General features: G+C 49.9%; 6 protein-coding genes across 6 annotated transcripts; 3 read left to right on the top strand and 3 right to left on the bottom strand.

The window, feature by feature from the left end:
- Positions 1–1,305: 1,305 nt before the first annotated feature.
- LAJ45_09169 (uncharacterized protein) lies at positions 1,306–2,478 on the top strand (the record flags this gene model as incomplete). The annotated part of the gene is made up of 4 exons (XM_046118714.1): positions 1,306–1,320; positions 1,374–1,647; positions 1,743–1,843; positions 1,900–2,478. 4 exons carry the CDS (start codon positions 1,306–1,308, stop codon positions 2,476–2,478), a joined length of 969 nt encoding a protein of 322 aa, XP_045968099.1.
- A 433-nt stretch (positions 2,479–2,911) lies between these two features.
- Positions 2,912–3,474, bottom strand: LAJ45_09168 (uncharacterized protein; the record flags this gene model as incomplete). Its single annotated transcript, XM_046118713.1, has 3 exons — positions 2,912–3,052; positions 3,161–3,331; positions 3,412–3,474. 3 exons carry the CDS (start codon positions 3,472–3,474, stop codon positions 2,912–2,914), a joined length of 375 nt encoding a protein of 124 aa, XP_045968098.1.
- A 466-nt stretch (positions 3,475–3,940) lies between these two features.
- LAJ45_09167 (uncharacterized protein) lies at positions 3,941–5,321 on the top strand (the record flags this gene model as incomplete). Its single annotated transcript, XM_046118712.1, has 3 exons — positions 3,941–4,060; positions 4,130–4,944; positions 5,009–5,321. The coding sequence occupies 3 exons, from the start codon at positions 3,941–3,943 to the stop codon at positions 5,319–5,321; spliced, it is 1,248 nt and encodes a 415-aa protein (XP_045968097.1).
- Positions 5,322–5,803: 482 nt separating this feature from the next.
- On the bottom strand, positions 5,804–6,441 carry LAJ45_09166 (uncharacterized protein; the record flags this gene model as incomplete). Its single annotated transcript, XM_046118711.1, has 3 exons — positions 5,804–6,153; positions 6,251–6,300; positions 6,428–6,441. The coding sequence occupies 3 exons, from the start codon at positions 6,439–6,441 to the stop codon at positions 5,804–5,806; spliced, it is 414 nt and encodes a 137-aa protein (XP_045968096.1).
- Positions 6,442–7,876: 1,435 nt separating this feature from the next.
- On the bottom strand, positions 7,877–10,187 carry LAJ45_09165 (uncharacterized protein; the record flags this gene model as incomplete). The annotated part of the gene is made up of 3 exons (XM_046118710.1): positions 7,877–9,781; positions 9,840–9,966; positions 10,048–10,187. The coding sequence occupies 3 exons, from the start codon at positions 10,185–10,187 to the stop codon at positions 7,877–7,879; spliced, it is 2,172 nt and encodes a 723-aa protein (XP_045968095.1).
- A 635-nt stretch (positions 10,188–10,822) lies between these two features.
- LAJ45_09164 (uncharacterized protein) lies at positions 10,823–14,371 on the top strand (the record flags this gene model as incomplete). Its single annotated transcript, XM_046118709.1, has 4 exons — positions 10,823–11,072; positions 11,142–13,804; positions 13,860–14,170; positions 14,221–14,371. The coding sequence occupies 4 exons, from the start codon at positions 10,823–10,825 to the stop codon at positions 14,369–14,371; spliced, it is 3,375 nt and encodes a 1,124-aa protein (XP_045968094.1).
- Between the last annotated feature and the right edge of the window lie 2,663 nt (positions 14,372–17,034).

Raw genomic sequence — 17,034 nt, 5'->3', positions numbered from 1 at the left:
GTAGCTATTTAATGTGGTTTGGTGACGGTTGGGGAAAATAGTAACACTGTCCGGATCTGGCTAGTTGGCACACTTCACGCTCCAGCTGCAGGAGTATCGTATATGGGGTGTCAGGCGGCCCTAATATACATGTACGGATTGAGACTCTCCAACGACTGTTGGATATATATACCTTTCAATCGATATACCGGATGGTGGCCTTCGGTACGAAGATTAGTACGCGGTTGTCATATTTGTACTCGAATACAAACAGCACGATTGACCAAGAGCAGGGTATATCCCTTGAAGGGTGATAATCATGGAGTAGTATTACTATGACGAGCTGTAGTGATACGTGGTGGGTATCACTTATCGGCCACATCTATCAATACTTAAGTCTGGTGCCGATGTCAATATTAATTGCAATGATTGCTGCACCAACCAGGGCGGAGAATATCGCACTGTACGCCTAAGAAAGAGTACATAGCCAGAGTTTTAACAAGCTGAGGGCGGTGCTGATAGAGGTACAGTGCAACTATTGTACTACAGCATGCATGATACGGCGGGGTAACAGCAGCTAATATGTGTCGAAAAGGGGCAAGCTGCTGGTTTTGCCGCCGGGAAGGGCACCAATTAACACCGGAATGGAGGTTACGTTACCAGAGCACACCACTGTGACCAAACAATTACAGCCAATTTTGAGGCGCCGGACAGGCACACACTTTTGCAAATAACGGGCACAAGGCAATGGCCAAAAAAAAACTACTACATAGCTCAAAAGGCGCCGGTACCAAGCACAGGGTATAAGCTAGAATCAAAATTATAAATATGATAATTTTCCATTGTATCTTGGAGCGTCAAGCGTACAAGCGGCTAGGAGTAATCAATTCCTTACTAGAGAGTGGTGCCGATATATATATATCGAAACATGAGAAGTCTGTGTTTGTAGGTAGAGCGTGCTGCATTTTAGAGTAGGCGACAGTCAATTAATTAGCAATAAACAAAACGGGGCACCAACACTATTACCAAAGAGACAGGATTGGATTGCTCGTTTTAATAAACAATAGACCCAGTGTTATAATTACTCGAGCCATCAGACCCCCCATCCAATTTCCCTCACAACCGATCATTCCCCCCGAGTGACACCCCATGACGATAAGGCCCTTACAAATCCGGGTAAGACACCCCGATAACACCCCATCCCACGCATTCCCCAAGCACCCTCCAAAACACCCCACCACCCATATTGATATCCATATCTCCAAAATCAACAATTTAAACCCACCTCGACCTCCCCCCCAACCCCCCCCCCACCCCCTTTCAACCATGCCATTCGCCCAAGTACCCCCCATCCCCTCCTCCCCCGCCAAAAACCCCAACTAACCCACCCACAGCTCGTAATCGGCCCCCCCGGCTCCGGAAAATCAACCTACTGCAACGGCATGCACCAATTCATGTCGGCCATCGGGCGCAAGTGCTCCATCGTGAACCTGGACCCGGCAAACGAGAGCACGACGTACCCGTGCGCGCTCGACGTGCGCAAGCTCGTCACGCTCGACGAGATCATGGACGAGGAGGGCCTGGGCCCGAATGGCGGCGTCATGTATGCGCTCGAGGAGCTGGAGCAGAATATTGAGTGGCTGGAGGAGGGGTTATCGAGGCTGGGGCGTGAGTTGTCTTCTCTCTGGTAGGGGTAGGGAAGATAGTAGGAGAGGTTAGGTTAGGTTAGGGCTAATATATATGGGTGTGGGTGGGGGTGGTAGAGGACTATGTGATCTTTGATTGTCCGGGGCAGGTGGAGCTCTTTACGCACCATGGGAGCTTGAGGAATATATTTCTACGTCTTGAGAAGATGGGGTATCGAGTGCGTCCCCCCCCCCCCCCATTTCTTTCCGACTAACACCGACTAACACGCCGCAGCTAGTCGTGATCCACCTCGTCGACGCCCACTACATCACCGACCCGTCCAAATACATCTCCATCCTCCTCCTCTGCCTGCGCTCCATGCTCCAGCTGGACCTCCCGCACATCAACGTCCTCTCCAAGATCGACCTGCTCAAACAGTACGGCCCACTGGCGTTCAACCTCGACTTCTACACGGAGGTGCAGGATCTGTCGCATCTGCTGCCGCTGCTGGAGGGCGACGCGCGCCTCAAGAAGTATGCGAAGCTCAACCAGGCGATTGTGGATGTTGTTGATGGGTTTGGATTGGTCTCGTTTGAGACGCTGGCGGTGGAGGATAAGATGAGTATGACGAGCCTGCTGCAGAGTGTGGACCGTGCGGGAGGGTATGTGTTTGGCGAGGCGGAGGGCGCGGGGGATAATGTGTGGACGATGGCGATGAGGGGGGGGTGGGGCGTGGGGATGAGTGCGGGGGATGTGCAGGAGAGGTGGGTGGATAGTCGTGAGGCGTATGATGAGTTTGAGGAGAAGGAGAGGAGGGAGAGGGAGGAGAGGGAGAGGGAGAGGTTGATGGAGATGGAGGAGGAGGGGTATTAGTGGGGGGATGGGAAAAATTGGGAGGGGTGCTGGGGGTATGTCCGTTTGGTGGATTTTAATCTTTTCGCTTTCTTGTTCTCGCTTTTTCATATGAAAAAAAACTATACGTATTGATATGGTTTGACTAGGATGGTCCTTTTCTTAATACTATAGTGGCTATTAATCAATAGCATTGCCTAAACATGGGCCTAGGTGAGGAGTTATTGGTGTCCCAAATGGTTAAATAAAAGAAATATTAAATAAAAATCATTTCCCAATAACTGAAGCTCAAGACTAGCCCCACTAAATTATTAGACCGCAAACAGATTTTAACCAATAATGGTATTTAAGGTATTTTATCTAAGTAACTACCAAGCAACTACTACTATTCACAAAAGCCCCTCCATCCCCCATCCCATACGATCCCACCCCACGAGACCCAACCCACACGCATCTATTCACCAAACAACCTCCTGACCCTCCTCAACACACTATCCTTCTCCGGGTCATACGGATGGTCCTTACTCGGGATCTCCAGCACCGCCGGGAACGCAGCCGTATACGTATCAATCCTGTATCTGATCTTCTCCGCAATCTGCACACCCCATCCATCCACTCCCAATTAGCCGCCATCCCTCTTCTCATATGTACCACCACCACATACATAGACACAGACACACACACACAGAGAAAAGGGACTCACATGCTGGTTGATCAGCAAAATGCCGATGTCCTTCCTGTTGATAAAGTCGTCAAACGCAGCCTCAATCTTGTCCGTGCCCGTCTTTGCATCCACGACTAGGAAGTTCTTTGACGCGTTTGGCGGCGGCGTGACATGGCCGACGCCCGCGAGGAGGAGGCCCGTCACCGAGTCCTAGTAATGGCAATAACAGTCAAATCAGCTCTAGCCCATTCACGAATCCACCTAGAACTAGTAAGAGGAGAGGGACAAACCTCATCACCGATAACGGCAATGAACTGGCGGTCTTTCGACGATGCGTTGGCGGCAGCCGACATTGCAGTGCTCGTTTGTGTATGCTTGTGCTTGTGCTTGGTTGTTGTTGTGGTGGTGGTGGTGGTGGTGGTGGGCGGTGAGTGATTGATGGTGAAGCTGCTGGCTGGCAAGTGTGTGGTGCCAGAGCTCAGCGGGAGAGGTGGCCTGCCTGCCTGCCTGCCCGCCCGCGTTGGTGTTGCACGGTTGCTAGGTCATGGCCTGCCAAGCCCCCGCTAAGTAACTGTGCAGGGATCAGGCAGGCAGATAGCCTCATTGCTTGGCGCTGATAAGATTTCCGATGCAGAAAGGGAGGAAAGTGAAGTGCGGCCACACCCCGCCAGAACTACCCCGCCATCACAAGAAGTACCCTGCGAGACGGTGCATGACAGCACGTCGGCGGATGTTGGGCACTAACCGCCATCTACGGATCTCGAATTGAGCACTCTACACAGAGATCTACATATCACAGCATAACATAACACTCCAAACATGTCAGACACAGACTCAGACGTCGGCGACGCAGACAGCATAATCAGCACCTCCGTGCTGCTGGGCTACGCCGAAGAGCAGCCAACAGAAGACCCAATCTCGCAGCTCGGCGGCACACCTGTAACCTCTTCTCTCCCCCCCCCCCCCCCCCCTCTCTCTCTACACCCACTAACCACTTTCCCCACACAGAAATGGATGCACCCCTCCTCCCCCGCCGACTCCCGCCTCGCCAAATGCTCAAACTGCAACAAGCTCATGTCCCTGCTCCTGCAGCTCAACGGCGACATCCCCGAAACGCCGCACGAGCGCGTCTTCTACGTCTGGGCCTGCCGCCACAAGCCCTGCTGGCGCAAGAAAGGCTCCATCCGCGCCTTCCGCGGCGTCCGTGTCGTAAATACGCCCGCGCCCGCCGAGGCCGACAACAAGAAGAAGACCGACGCCTCGCCACTGCCGCCGCCCGCGGAAAAGAAGAAAGAGCCCGTCAACACCGGCGCCTTCCTGTTCGGGACTGGACCGTTCGCGCAGGGGGGCGTTAACCCGTTCGCTTCCCCGTCTTCATCCTCCTCCACTCCCACAGCAAACCCCTTCTCCACCACCACTACAGCAAACCCATTCTCCACCAACACCACCACCGCCACCAGCCCCCCACCCGCGGCCCCAGCCCCCAAGTCCGAACCACTCAAGACCTTCGCCTCCGCCCTCTCCCACAACCTCCCCGCCGCCGCCGCCGCCGCCGCCCCCCAACCCACGCCGCAATTCTACGGGCCCCCCGAACCCTGGCCCGAGCCCCTGCCGCACACATACCCCTCCTACCACCTCGACGCCGAGCACGAGCACCTCGACACCCGCGCGCCGGCCCTCCCGAAGAACGTCCAGATCGTCGACACGGACGAGTACGCTGACACGCCCATGAGCAATAGCGCGGAGGGCGGCGAGAGCAGCGTCGATAAGACGTTCCGGAAGTTTGCGGACCGCGTTGAGCAGAATCCTGAACAAGTGCTACGGTCCGTCTTCTTTCCCTCTCCCGCTCTGGTTAGTGTGATGTGGTGTGAGCTGACAGGTGTGTAGGTATGAGCGGAAGGGCACGCCCCTCCTATACTCCAAGGACGACGAGACGGGTAAGCTCTTGCTGGCGGCCGACGGCGAGGTCAGTGTGAAGCGGGTGCCGCCGTGCGGCGCGTGCCGCAAGCAGCGCGTGTTTGAGTTCCAGATGATGCCGTATGCGATCAGTATGTTGGAGCGCGATGAGGCGGGGCTGGACGGGATGGAGTGGGGGACGGTCGTTGTGGCGACGTGTGTGTGTGTGCCTGCGGTGCTGGATGCGCAGGGGGTGGGGTATGTGGAGGAGTGGGTGGGCGCGCAGTGGGAGTCGACTAAGTAGGTGGGGGGGGGGGTAGCTAGATGGTTAGTTTGGTAATTGGGGGTTTGGGTTGGCGCGGTTTCTGGCTCTGGTTAGTATGGTTGTATGGTTGGGTGTGGTGTAGCTGCTCGTAAAAGAAACCCAGATTTCACTGTCATTTTCAAGCGTTGTCAAGAAAAGTTGTTTCATTTTTCTGTATTTGTACAGCGTAAAAAGGAAGAAAGAATATGCAAGTTTAGTATAAGTAGTTTTTATCGTGCCCCAATTTCTTTTTTTGATACTTATCCTTCTCGGTACCCCCAGGAGCTAGAAAACCGGCAAAACAAAGCGATTATATATACCAAATTCCTAGAAGCTACCTACCACCAGACCGTAAACACTTTGTCCATTCCACTCCAGGGTATGCCCCCCCCCCCCAACCCCCGCACCCTCCGAAAGAAGAGAAAAGAAAAGAAAAGAAAAACCGAAAGCAGCAAAAAAACAGAAGAGAAGAATAATTACATTCAAAACCCCCTTCCACCGCCCCTCCCCCTTCCACCACCCCTACCGCCACCCCTACCACCCCTCGGGGGCCCGCCCCTGCCACCGCCGCGACCACCGCCGCCACCGCCCCGTCCGCCGGCGGCCTTGTCGGTCTCCTTGCGCGCCTTGTTCTTGGGCTTGGGCGCGTCGTCGATGAGGAGGGTGTCGAGCGGGAGCGAGTCGGGGAGGATGAAGTAGCGGATGGTGGAGCCGCGGATGTTGATGGTGTCCAGAGAGATGGGGTCGCGGTTGCGGATCGTCATCTTGACGGTGCGCAGGGAGGTGTTCATCTTCACGTCGACGGAGAGGATCGTGCCGTGGAGGATTGTGCCTGCAACACACACGCACCGTGGTCAATTCTGTGTCTATGTCTCTGTTGGAAGCTTCCTGTGGAAGCGAAGGGGGAAGCGGGGGGAAGCGGGGGGTACCGTTCTTGAGCTCAACGGTGACTGTTTCGTTTTGGCACTTCATGAGGAACCTGGTTGGGGGAGGGGAGGAAGGTTAGCTTAGCTTTCTTTCTTTCTTTCTTTTGCTTCCATCTTTGTGCGGGAGGGGGGTGGGGAGGTGGGGAGGTGGGCAATGCGGAAGGGGAGGGGGGGAGGTACCTGACGAGCTTCATGATGGGCGTGTATGGGGGGGGTGTGTGGTGATAGGTGTGTGGGGGAGAGGTTGGGGGGAGTTGTTGGGCTGTGGGTTCGTTGTCGACGACGACACTGTTTGGGCGGGTGTTACCCTGTCGTTAGGCGGGCCTTGGCGAGCGTTTCTTGGCGGGGTTTCTACTGATTTGGGGCTCGTAGATCACGCAGGTGAGGTGGGTTAGTGAAAAGATGGGATGGGAGTAGACACTTTAGTAGAGAGCTCGCCTGTTACCAATAGCTAGCTCTATCCTAAGATTTGGGAATTATGTCGTTAGAGGCCTATTGGGCGGTGTACCTACCCACCTCTCTATGGTGCCAAGACAGTAGTATCGGGTCGAGTGATGGCGTATGAAGCATACCTACGCAGTTAATTATAAATGCAAGAGCTTATATTTGCCGTCTGATATTTCGAGATGCCACTTGAGGAATGATTTATAATTAATTCTCGTTGCTAAAAAAACACAAAAGTTCCCAACTCCCATCCCTTGTGGCCGCGGTGAAAGCTGGTAATCACTCCTTGGTCCATAGTGAAGTCGGCACGGGCTGAACGAGCACGCATATCTGAACCTTATGGTTATGGCGGATAAGCCTAAACATAACCCATATATCCAGAACTCAATTATTATCTCCTTCTGTCGCGAAGACAGCACCCTACTTATCAAGATAAAGCAGTTAATGTTCTTGACCCTCCTCTACTTGGAGAATATAGAGGGGGAATCGTTTAAGGGTTCGAATCCCGTGTCCCCCATCCCCAGATGCCGGTCACGCTGGGTTTTGAAGGGCTCCCCTATATATAGTCACTTAGCCAAATGGGAACAGTAGGCCCTTGAACGCCGCTATGTATTTACTATAACCCAAGACCTGAACGCCCCGCCTACGCACTGATATCCGCTTCCTGCGCCAAAATGTTGATTCGGATCACTGACAACTATCTCGTATCATAAAAACATACAATAAAAACTGCCATATAAAGATATTTTCTCTCGCGTGTTGTGAAGGACTGAAATTGATTCCTGTGGAGATCAGGATTACTGTGCTTAAAATAGTATTAAGGTAGAGCGATTACAGTACGGATACTGCAATTCGTAGTACTATCTATCCTCAATACATGTAGTTTACCAATTGCTCCGTAAAATGGTGTTGGTCTATCCAAATATCTATGCCTAAACCCTTGTTAGAAGACATTTTTGCATCGAGTGATGACTCATGACATGAACTTAAATTAACTATTTTGTATATGTACTATGCTCGATGCTGTCGGAGATATCAGAAAAATCTCCAAAATAAAAGTCGTAAGATTCCATAATCATAATTACAACTTCATTTCTCATCATCATCCCACACCCCAACCTACTATCATGGGTATAAGCACGAAAAGGACAAAAAAAGAAAAACCCTAATTACATAAAATTCCCCTTAAACACCGCTCCTGAACACACTTCCACCACCGTTTCTAAACTGTATGGTTTCTCTCCTACTCATGACCACCAACGCTCTTCCAAGTGCGTTTTCACTGTATCCCCTACCCGCGCACAGCTCTCTCTTCAACGTAGCCAAACTTGTACTCCATCCAATGGGCAATCTCCTTCTCAGTTCAGCCTCCACTTTTCCAACCTCTTCTAGCAACTCTGCGCTTGTACCAGCACCCTGCCCAACCGCGTCCATTGTACTCGCCAAGAATAGTCTGATCGCCTCATCAACGTGCTCCTCCGTTGCGATGGGCTGCAATGACAGTTTTGCGAGTGCTTCGGTGATACGGATGATAGCCTCTAGCTGTCTCACAGTGATCGGGATAGAGGAGCGCTCGTTCGCATCAACTTCGACCTGGTGAACCTTCTTCCGGATTCCAACAAAGTGGGATGAAAGCTTTTCAGCAGCGTCGGGGGACAGACGTGGCGCACATCGTGTCTTGCAGTATGTGATATAGCGCTTCATACGTTCTATGCTGATGTCTGCTGCCGCATCTTCGGGGGCGACACCTGCGGGGGTGCGGTTCATGTGTAATGACATAACGTGGCGCGCCATGGTTTCGTCGCGAGCTGCGTTGTGTTCGTCTTTAACAATGAAGATCATATCGAATCTGGAAAGAATTGTTGTCTGGAAATCAATATTCTCGCCAGGCGACTTCATGTCATCGTAACGGCCGAAGATAGGGTTTGCAGCGGCGAGTACAGAGGTCCTCGCATTAAGGATCGTGGTGATACCGGCCTTTGCAATAGAGATAGTTTGCTGTTCCATTGCTTCGTGGATGGCGACTCGATCTTCATCTCGCATCTTGTCGAATTCATCGATACATACGACACCACCATCAGCGAGCACCATGGCACCCCCTTCAAGGTAGAATTCACGGGATTGGGAGTCACGCTGGACAGACGCTGTGAGACCGGCGGCGGATGAACCTTTTCCAGAGGTGTAGATGGCAATGGGAGCAACCTTCTCAACAAATTTGAGAAGCTGAGATTTGGCAGTTCCGGGGTCACCAAGGAGGAGGACGTTGATATCACCACGAAGCTTCATGCCATCGGGAAGAATTTTCTTAGAACCGCCGAAAAGGAGAAGGGCAATTGCTTTTTTGATATCTTGGAAGCCGAAAATGGATGGTGCGATACTCCGGGAGAATTTCTCATATAGCTGAGGGTCACGGGACATTTCAAGAAATTCCTGTTCCTCAGCTTCAGAAAATACCATTCCGCCTTTGGAGGAATGGTCAACACTCGACTGTATACCAGTGAGACGGATATAAGGGTTTCGAATTGCTACGGCACTCCCGGGGCCCTTCGCACCCTTGGATTGGTAGATACTGAAAACACCCATCACCGTGCAACGGGAACCGGGGACTACCTTATTTGTGAGGTAGCGATCGGCCGATACAAGAATATGACGGGGAAGTTCACCCACTGGAACCATATCCGGCGCTTCTTGAAGTTTGAGCACTTGCTGGTCGATAAATGTGCACTTTTCGTGGACCACAAAGTATGGATCCATCGGACAGCGCTCGCCTTCATCGGCAGGGTTTGAGGGACGATCACAGGTACGAGGTAGAGAGACACCAGCGAAACCGCCAGCAACTGGGATGGTTTTCGAATTTCTGCAGTTGCGACACATTATTGACATAAGTGTGACTTTTGAGGATAGAGTAGAGGCGCCAATAACAATTCCGGGGATGCGGACAAGCTTAGAAATGTAGGAGGCATTGAGATCTCGAATTGAAATGAGGTTTGCGGACGAATGAAGAATAAGTTGGCATTCGGGGAAACTACGGGAATTATCGGCACCGGGGAAGAACATACGGCGGGCGCAGTCTTTGATGGCCATTTCGAACTGGAGACCATTAGTGATTCGGTAAAGATAAGATCTTAGCTAAGGTGGGAGCGCCTACAATGGGGATAATGTCTGCTGGCTCGTTGGAAAGCTTGTGAGCGAGCTCTTCATTGAAAGAAATCAGATGGCCAATGTCGACATCAAGCATGTATAGCTTCACGAGAATGTTTGTTCGTAAGGCATCTCTTGTAAACACATTCTGCGTCAGCAATTTGAGTCGACAAAAAGAGGAACGTCTTGTAACGCAATTGAACGTCAATGCTCACCGGTATATAAATGTGTTGTCAAGCCGGAACTCCAGAATAAATGACCTGAAGGCCTTTTGGATTTCACCTGGCTGATCATCGGGCTGGCTGTCATCTTTGGGTAGACCAGTATCGATTGTGAACACAGAAGCACGATCCATGGCGACCAAACAGCTTTGGAAAGAACTCTTCCTTTTATCGAAGTTTGACGACCAAAATGGTTATTTGTAAAAAAAAAGGTGTACCGGCGGTTTTAGATAGAGAACAAGTGTCTTGGGGAATGTTGAGGGTGGAGGGGGACAAAGCGATTGACTAGGGGTTGAGAAAGAAGCGGTTGTCGTTTCTTTGGTAGCGAATGGCTACAAACAACACAGCTAAAACTTCTGGGGGTGGGAGGTTTCGCGTTTGGGCGCGTTCCAATTACAGTCCCGAAAGGGTCCAGCCTACGCACCGCCATAGTCTTTCCTTACGTAATCAAGGATCTTGGACCGACTGGGGAACTGTGGCACCGTGGCTTAAAAGGCTTAGCGCTCAAGATTTCCGTTAGTGCGCAAGGATACAGTATGTAGCTTCACTCGTAGCTTCAGCACTCAGCCTCTAAATATCCGCTAGGTAGCAGGGTCCGTTGTAGGAGGTGTAAGTTGACTACACCTCTCCCGACCTCCCCTCCAAATATAATACCATCCCTCAATATATATCCTGTCACTCATTATCTTTAACCAAACCTTCCCCTCCGCCTCCCCCCCCCCCCAGATACAATATCTCCCAGCGTTTTCTTTATCCCATAAACGCCACGATGGCCTCCCCGTCTCCTTCCCGCGGTCGACCTTCTTTGGACTCGGTCGGACTTCTCTCGCCGATTCTCTCGCCATCCGCTTCAATGACGGACCTCTCTGCAGCCTTTGGTCCTCCTCGTTCAGCCCGCTCCCCCAGGGATCGCCGCGGCTCCACAGCAAGCTCCATAATCTCCCTTGGTTCGACCATAGGTACCGTAGTCGACTGGCGAGCCTCAAAGGACTATCTCGGGGGTGGTGCCAACAGCTCATGTATGTGTCAAGCTGCTTCTCCTCTTCTTCCATGCGTAAATCCCGTGTTAGCTGAATGATTCCTTCCAGCGATTGCCGCTCTTCTCGACCACCCCATTGCCCGTACGAGTAGCTCCGTTCGACCAAGACCTGGAGACATACCTCCGGTTACACTTTCCTCTATTCCAAAGGTAAAGCCGAGCGAATTCACACCTTACTTAGCTATATCGACAGAGTACGAAAAATACCGGCGTGCGAAAGATCTGGGGCTGGAGGAGCATATTCGTCTGAGCAGTGTTCCACAGCGACAGCTGTCTGGAGGTCCTGGGATATCACCAGCTCCAAGTGTTGCAGAGTCTGTGGTAGGGCTTGGAGAGGGTACGGGATCAAAGGATGCTTCGCCGAACGGATCCCCAAAGAAGCCGGGGAGGGCTAGGAGGGCATCGCTAGCAGTGACACCATTGTCTACTGTTCCGCCGGTCTATTTTGAAGAAAACTTCCATCTCGAAAACCCACGGACATTTGATGTGGTTAGTGAGCGCTCCGACGTAGTCCGTCCCACTGCCTCCGCAGAAAGTCAAGCAGAGTCTTCGGCCGCTTCCACTTCTTCTTTGTCTCAGCGTAGGGCCCTCGCTACAAATGCAATCCTACAAGAGAAGCTATCCTGGTACATGGACACTGTTGAAGTCCACCTTATATCCTCGATTTCCACTGCCTCATCCTCCTTCTTCGCCGCCCTCGGCGATCTCAGAGAACTCCACAGTGAGGCTACAGCATCTGTTCACAAGATTCAAGGTCTCCGGAAACAACTAGTTCAGCTCGACGAAGAACAAGCTGTTAAAGGTTTAGAGATTATCCGGCTGCGACGACGTCGCGATAATATAGCTCGCCTTGAACGTGCCGCAAAACAAATGGAGCGGGTACTTGCATCCTGCCAGGGGGTCGAGCGTTCCCTCGAACAGTCGGAAATAGAGGCTGCTCTTGCAGGGGTCGTCGAGACTGAGCGCCTCATCTCCGGTGAAGGTGAAGCGGATGCAATTGACCTTCGCCCCGTTAAATCTCTTGAGGCGGTTAATTCAGACCTCCACCATCTCCGCTGGCGTATCGGAAAGGCTTTTGAAGCCCGATTTGTTGAATCTCTCCTCTCCGATATACGGAAGCACGTTGGTCGTGTACCTTCTGCTGAAACGCTTCGTCGTTTCGCGCAATCCTTTCAGCGCGACCAGTACCAGCGGTTTGTATCAGCCAAACAACAAAACAACCTTCAGCCCCCGCCACGTTCTTCGTCGCTACCCCCCGAATACACACAGCTCTCTGATAATCTCCGTGCATTGCTAATGCGACACCTCAATGGATTGCAGCGTGCTAAGCATGTCAATGAAGCTGTACAGGCATATCGCGACTCCGTTATAAAAGAAGCAAAGTCACTCATACGGCGTAACATGCCCAGCGATGATGACAATGAATCGATAATGTCCTCAATGACCAATTCTCGCTCAGGGGGCGTTCGGAGCTCGCAAGATAAATCTATGCTCCTTGCGCGCTCATTACGAAGCCTTGGCCCAGCGGATGCAGAGGATCTATTGGTAAGAATCTACACTGGAGTGTCTGAGTTGATACGCAGGCTTGGGACACAGCAGAAGATGTTACTGGATGTGACAATGCGAATGGGGGAGACAGGAGTTGGAGGCATGTTGAGTCCTCGATTAGAGCAAAATGGATTTGGGGCTGTCACAAATGGTGACTCGAGGGCTACCTCACCCGGTTTAGAGCGTAGCAACGGCTTCCCACATCACCCTGGCCCCGTAGGTGGGGATGCAATCAATATGGATATTTCCGATCTCATCTCCTCCGCTGTGGAAATCGCGCAGTCACAAATCGTCAAGATCGTAAAAGTCCGAACTGAGCAAGTGACATCCTACTCGCCCGAATGGTTCCTGCGATATTTTATGCTCAATAGACTATTTACGCAGGAGTGTGAGGCTGTGTCAGTCAGGGTTGGGAGCGGATTGCAGAATGCGGTGAGTAACCAGATTAGAGAATTTCTTGAGAAATGGCAGAAAGAAAGGATTCGGACTTTGGCAGAAGGGCTTGAAAAGGATCGATGGGCGCCAAAAGAATGGGACGAGTCCCGACAGGCGGGGGTGAATCGGATTTGTGAGAGTGCGACAAGAGACCCAGAGGAGTGGGTAAAGAGCGGGAGGATTTGGGAATTGCGGGAGGAGGAAAATAGCCCAACTGCTCCTATAACAAATGGGAATGGGCCCCCGACCACAAATGGTCCCTCGCCCACAAATGGCCCCTCACCTACAAATGGGCCCCCGACCACAAACGGTACTCCCGTTGTGCCTGTGGAAAACGGCAATCCACAAACAAATGGCGAGCCCCCAAAGAAGGCATACGCAACGGTTGATGAATCGTCTTTCATCCTTCCAGAGTCCGGTCTTATGGTATTAAGAGAGCTTGAAATGTACTTGAGGCTAGTAGTAGTGATGCCTGGTATGGCGGCCGAGATTGCACAGAACCTACTGAGCTTTCTAAAGGTTCATAATAGCCGCACCTATCAATTGATCCTTGGGGCAGGGGCAACAAAGACAGCGGGGCTCAAGAGTATTACTACGAAACATCTAGCAATGGCAAGCCAAGGGTTGAGCGTTGTAGTTGCGCTCATTCCGTATATAAGAGAATGTGTCCGAAGACGAGCAGGCACTAACGCTGGCGGGGTGTTAGCTGATTTTGATAAAGTAAAACGGGTATGTACTCTATCTTCCTCATCATGGTTTATTACCCGCTCACGATATCCATTAGACGTATCAACAATACCAAACTGAGATACACTCCAAACTCACCTCGATCATGTCGGATCGCGCTAGGGTGCATGTTAATAATTTGATCAAAATGGACTGGGAGCGTGACTGGATAGACCAGGGAGGAGACCCAGAAAAATACTACATGGATACGTTGTGCCGCGAGACAACCGTACTTCATAAGGTATTGAGCAAGCACTTGCCGAATGAGACTCTGTTGAGCATCATGGAGCCAGTGTTTCAAGATTACAAGTGGCGACTACGAGAGGGGTGGGCAGAGGTTGTGGTTAGGAGCGAGGCGGGCAAGCAGAGGTATGAGCGTTCCTCTTCTAATATGCACTGCAAATACTAACTTTCCGTAGGATTTTGAGGGATGCGCAGACTTTCAATGATCGCTTGAGCAAGTTGGATGGATTCGGGGATTCTGGAGGAGCGCTACTGGAGGCTGCAAGAGGGAAGGTAGTGAGGCCGAATGGATTGACTAGCAGAAGTGGGACACCGATATTGAGATAAGGACATTGCAGGAAGGTTAATTATTTCTGGGGCTCCCTTTTCTCTCTTTTTTTTCTCTCCCGGGGTTCTTTTTTGACATACGAATTGATGTGGTCGTTGTGTGGGTTGGCCGGTTGGTTGTAATCTGTTGGGTTTGCTTGCTTGGTGTGTAATTGTTTATTTTTTCTTACCCTTTTATTTTCCACGGTTTGCATGTTTGGGGAATATTCTTTTTGAGGCCGGTTGGTTTGGCGAGCTGTTTACCTGATTTAACTGTAGGGGGTGTAATAAGGGTTAGGGATCCAAAAGTAATTACTTTTTTTTCTGGGGATGTTTATATTAGAGGAATTTCCTTTTCTTCAGTTTTGGACTAGGGTGTAGAGTTTTTAATATATATAGGGACTGTGATTGAGGCGTCTGGGAGGATTTCGCTTCATAGTCCAGCACCGAGGTGCGAACCGGTAATACGAGTGATATTTTGTGCTTCAAGCCTGGTTGGGACCATGGCAGGAAACCAGAACTTGTGCGCCTACCGTGACGATAATAATGAGATAGAGGGGATTTTTTTGTTTTGTTTAATTCATTAATTGCATTGTGAGATAGAGGGGAAGTAATAAGTGATTTGCTTTATTTGTGTGGGTTATTTCCCTACGTATGCGCGTACTACCGCGGCCGCACTTTGATACAGAGAATATGTATGGTTGAAGGTCAAATGCATGTGTTGTGGTATACATGTACTTTAAGTGCAGATAAGTATGTGGCAATTCATCCTAATTGGCACACTACCGCGTACCTCGTAAAGTAATTTTATATGCAGGGTTCAATACATGTACTTGGATGCCTTACGGGATGCCTGAATGTGAGAAAATGACATATAAACCTTTGATCCTGCTATTAAGTCCATGCTGTTCTCTTCCTTCCTTTCTTTCCCATTACCTATCTGCTTGCGATTGCTGCCTGTTCATTGTGTCTCTTTGCCTTTTCTATTTTATTGATGGACATGGCTAACGATATATATATTTTTGGCTAGATGGCTATACCTTTGGTTTATGGGAAGTTGGGGGGCAGAGGGTTGAAAGTACTCTGGTTAGTATCGGTGTTCATGGTTACTTCAATATATACGATCACACCGATCCATTCGATCCGTTCATACCGAGGTCTCCTGCTGTGTGGGAAATGGAGGAACGACTTCAACCCATGCATTCTATTCCGCAAATTCCGGAATTAACCTCGAGCCGACAAAAAAAAAGAAAAAAGAAAAAAGAAAAAAGTTTGTGCTTTAACACATCCTCGATCCTGCTATTCTATCGGTGCATGTCTTCTGATATCGATGCTAATGATATGGTGCCATACGCAGAAAAAAATGAACATTTTGGATACTTTCATTCCTTCTTGCACAACTGCGCACCTTGAGCTGGAGTCGGAGGAGTACTAAGTAGCGATTTTATGGCGAGGGCTTTTAAGGATAGCTGGTACGTTCTCGCTATTTCTTTTTCTTTGTGAGCTTTTGTTATTTGGACGGCCCGAGCAGATAGTGTTAGAGAATGTGTAGATAAGCTATATAGATCATGTGAAGAGGCAAGTAAACGTCCTTTGAACACTTGTTCCTCTTAAATCGGCTCAGACGTAGTTGATCTTAGTCAATCGAGGGCACCTCCCCTCTTTCTATAATCTCAGCGTGATTGTTCAGATTCATTTTGGATATAACGTTTCACCGGGAAAGCGATCATCACCGAGAAAGCAACCGAACCTCACAGGGGGGCATTATGAGCACCAAAGCAATACCTATGAAACCATACATGTATCGTAGAGTTCTTTTGGTGTTTTTGACTATTTCTTATGATCATATCAAGTATATAGCAATGGGAGAGTCATCGGGTGGTCATCAAGCCTTGATGGCCTTCCCACAGCTATATACTCACAATCTATTAGTAATGATCGTCATAAATATTCAAAAGATATTTCAAAATGACTTTAGTGTATTTAATTCTGTAACTCTGGGTGATTTTGAATTTTCACAGCAATTCGCGATCCCGTTCATGGCATGCTTGATTGCTTTCCCGGTGACGATTGCGTTCCCAGTGAAACATGTTAGTACTCGATACTAGATAGCTCGAGTCAGTTTTATTAAGAAATGAGATCTCATTTCAAAGACGATGTATTCGACATAGTGATCTCTTTATAGATAGGTGAAATATAGATGAGAGTATACTACTATATATATAAGTACTGCAAGTAATTATAGAAAGACACGTGATAATCAAACCTGTTACAACCTCTAATATAAATTCTTAATATATTAACACCTATCCTAGCTGATATGCACCGATTTCCACCCTCTCCTACTCCCTTTCCTACCCTAGTTTATATATGGAGATTTGAAATACGAGAAGTTTCCTCAACTTCTCCTCAATTTTCTGCAGACTCTCTCCCATCTTCTAAACCAGTCAATCAATCAATCTTCCATTTCCTGCGCATGGTTCAGTATCTCCACAAGGCGAGTGATAATCCATAACCGCAAACTTTCCATCCTCAACAGGATAAATAATGACAGGCGAGGTATCCCGGTTCAAGAGTACACATACCGACATAATATGAAATTTCACTCTCTATATTAGCTGTTTATATTACTCAAAGTCTTAGAAAATTAAAGTTTGTTCATTTCCCCCTTATCTTTAAAGTTT

The sequence above is a fragment of the Morchella importuna genome (assembly GCF_003444635.1).
Source record: "Morchella importuna strain M04M26 chromosome Unknown Morimp01GS034, whole genome shotgun sequence".
Taxonomy (NCBI): Eukaryota; Fungi; Ascomycota; class Pezizomycetes; order Pezizales; family Morchellaceae; genus Morchella; species Morchella importuna.
This window is presented reverse-complemented; position numbering and strand designations above follow the sequence as displayed.